A 2,103-nucleotide genomic window follows, 5' to 3' on the forward strand; every position below is an offset into this window, starting at 1 on the left:
CCTCGGAGGTGGTGCCGGCCTGGCCCAGCTCGGGACACGGGAAGCCGGGAGTTGCCGACAGGCTCTTACCTACCCGCCTCCCCGCCCCTCTCGGCAGCTCCATGTACTACGATGAGGATGGGGATCTCGCTCACGAGTTCTACGAGGAGACAATCGTTACCAAGAACGGGAGGAAGCGCGCCAAGCTGAAGAGGATCCACAAGAACCTCATACCTCAGGTAGCGTCTGGAGTATGGTGGGGGAAAGTGAGTGCAGAAGCGCCACGGTGACAGCTTTGCAGGAGCCTCTGAACGCTGGCCTTCTCCCTCGGGGCATCCTCTTGCAGGGGAAGACGAAGGCTTTCTGCTCTGCCCAGCTTCTTCCTCAGAGCTGTGGCTCCTGTGTGTCCTGGCTCACACTTGTGCTGCTTAGTGAGGCTGCAGCAGGAGAGGGGGAGCTGGTGACGCCCTCCAGCCCCACTTCCCAGAGAGAAGTGGAGCCCCAGCCCTTTACAGCTGCCAAGCTGGGGAAGGCAGCTCAGCTGGGTGCTTGTTGTGGGGTGCAGAGTGCCAGGCAGCACTGCATGGCCGTGACATCCAATTGCCTAGCATCTTCCTCGAGTTGTGGGGTGCCGTGCTTGTTCAGCCAGTGTCAGGTCTCTGCAGAGGGCCAGGCCCTGGCTTCGGGAGCAGCAGCCAAAGCCCATCGCCTGCTGACATGATTTTGCACATTCCTCTGGGTGCTTGCTACTGGCAGAGATGTCAAAAGCTCTGTGTTTTGCACCTCAGTGCAAAAGTCTCCTCTTAAAATAAGCAACTGGGATGAAGCTGGGCTGGGGCACAAATTGAGCGTCTCAGTGCAGCAGAAGGATAGCCTGCAGGTAGGGAAGCTTCTAGGGGCGTAAGTGGAGGGGGTCCTTGCAGGAATCTTTCCTAAGTAAGCAGAAAGGTACAGCTGTAGTGAGTGCCTGGGCAAGCCATTGGTGTGCTCTGAGGGGTGGGCAGCCCCGCAGTAGGATGGGACCCCTCTGAGCACTGCGCAGGCAGTTATGGGGGGGAAGATCCAGTACTGCTCCCGGGCCGCTATTCTCACAGAGATGGGATGTGGGACTGACTCCTCGTCAATGTGGGTTGAAACTCACCCTATTGGAAAGCTCAGCTGAGTTGGAAAGAGCAGAGACCATCACTATCTAGCCCTCTGCTAGCCCAGGCTTTTCTCTGGCCCTGTGGGTGCAGGCCCAGGCCTGAGCCCTGCTCCCCCCTCCACCCCTAGCCGGGTCCTCCCAGTGCTGTAACAGGAGAAGGCTTGGACGGAGCATGGGAAAGGCGACTATAGCTGGCATGGAGGGAGCGTGCATTCAGCAGCCTCCCCTCTGGATAGAAAGCTGCTTTTCTTGTGCGCCAGCTGCCCTGGCTGCTTTCTCTCAGAGAGCTCTTTTCATTCATTTAAATCCCGTGAATGAAAGGTGCCGGATGAAAAGCCCAGACGGCCAATATCTGCCAGTCACGCACCAGCTGCTGCACGGGCAGTGCCTGGCAGAGCAGCTCCCTCCTTTCTCGCCCTGCTGAGCTCTGGACCTGCCATGTGTGGCAGCCAGGGACAGCTTCGAAGGGCAAAGTGCTTTGGCTTTGCATGCTGCTGTTGAGGCATACCTGCTATCACGGTGCTTTGTGGACTCCTGTTCCTCGAGGGCGCGGTGTCCTCTGTCGCACAGGGTGACTTGCAGGGCAGGGCTCAGGGCTGTTGTTCAGCGTTCTCTTGCGCTCATCACTCTGACTCTTCTTTCAGGGCATAGTGAAGCTAGAGCACCCTCGCATTCATGTGGATTTTCCGGTGATCATCTGTGAGGTGTGAGTCGCCAGACGTTGCTGCCCCACTGCCCCCAGCCTCACCAGGCGAGGTTGCCTTGTGTTCCCACCCGAGGAGGACTCTGGGCGTGCGGCAGGGACCACGGCTCTCCCCTTGCCCAGAGGTGAGGCAGGACGGAGCAGGCCGGGCTGGGCTTGGCTGGCGATCTGTCCCTCGCAGGAGATGGGTGACCTTGTGCAACGACCGCTTAAAAACATCCTTGCTTGAGTCAGAAGACTAAAAAATACCTTTTGTAGCCTCTAGCCGACGATTGAT

The 2,103-nt window shown here is 58.5% G+C and overlaps 1 protein-coding gene across 1 annotated transcript; it reads left to right on the forward strand.

The window, feature by feature from the left end:
• Positions 1-97: 97 nt before the first annotated feature.
• TUSC2 (tumor suppressor candidate 2) lies at positions 98-1,833 on the forward strand (the record flags this gene model as incomplete). The annotated part of the gene is made up of 2 exons (XM_010019130.1): positions 98-218; positions 1,768-1,833. Coding segments are annotated over 2 exons (187 nt in total), but the record flags the coding sequence as incomplete, so codon positions are not given.
• Between the last annotated feature and the right edge of the window lie 270 nt (positions 1,834-2,103).

Source organism: Nestor notabilis, unplaced genomic scaffold, assembly GCF_000696875.1.
Source record: "Nestor notabilis isolate BGI_N333 unplaced genomic scaffold, ASM69687v1 scaffold19807, whole genome shotgun sequence".
Classification (NCBI taxonomy): Eukaryota; Metazoa; Chordata; class Aves; order Psittaciformes; family Psittacidae; genus Nestor; species Nestor notabilis.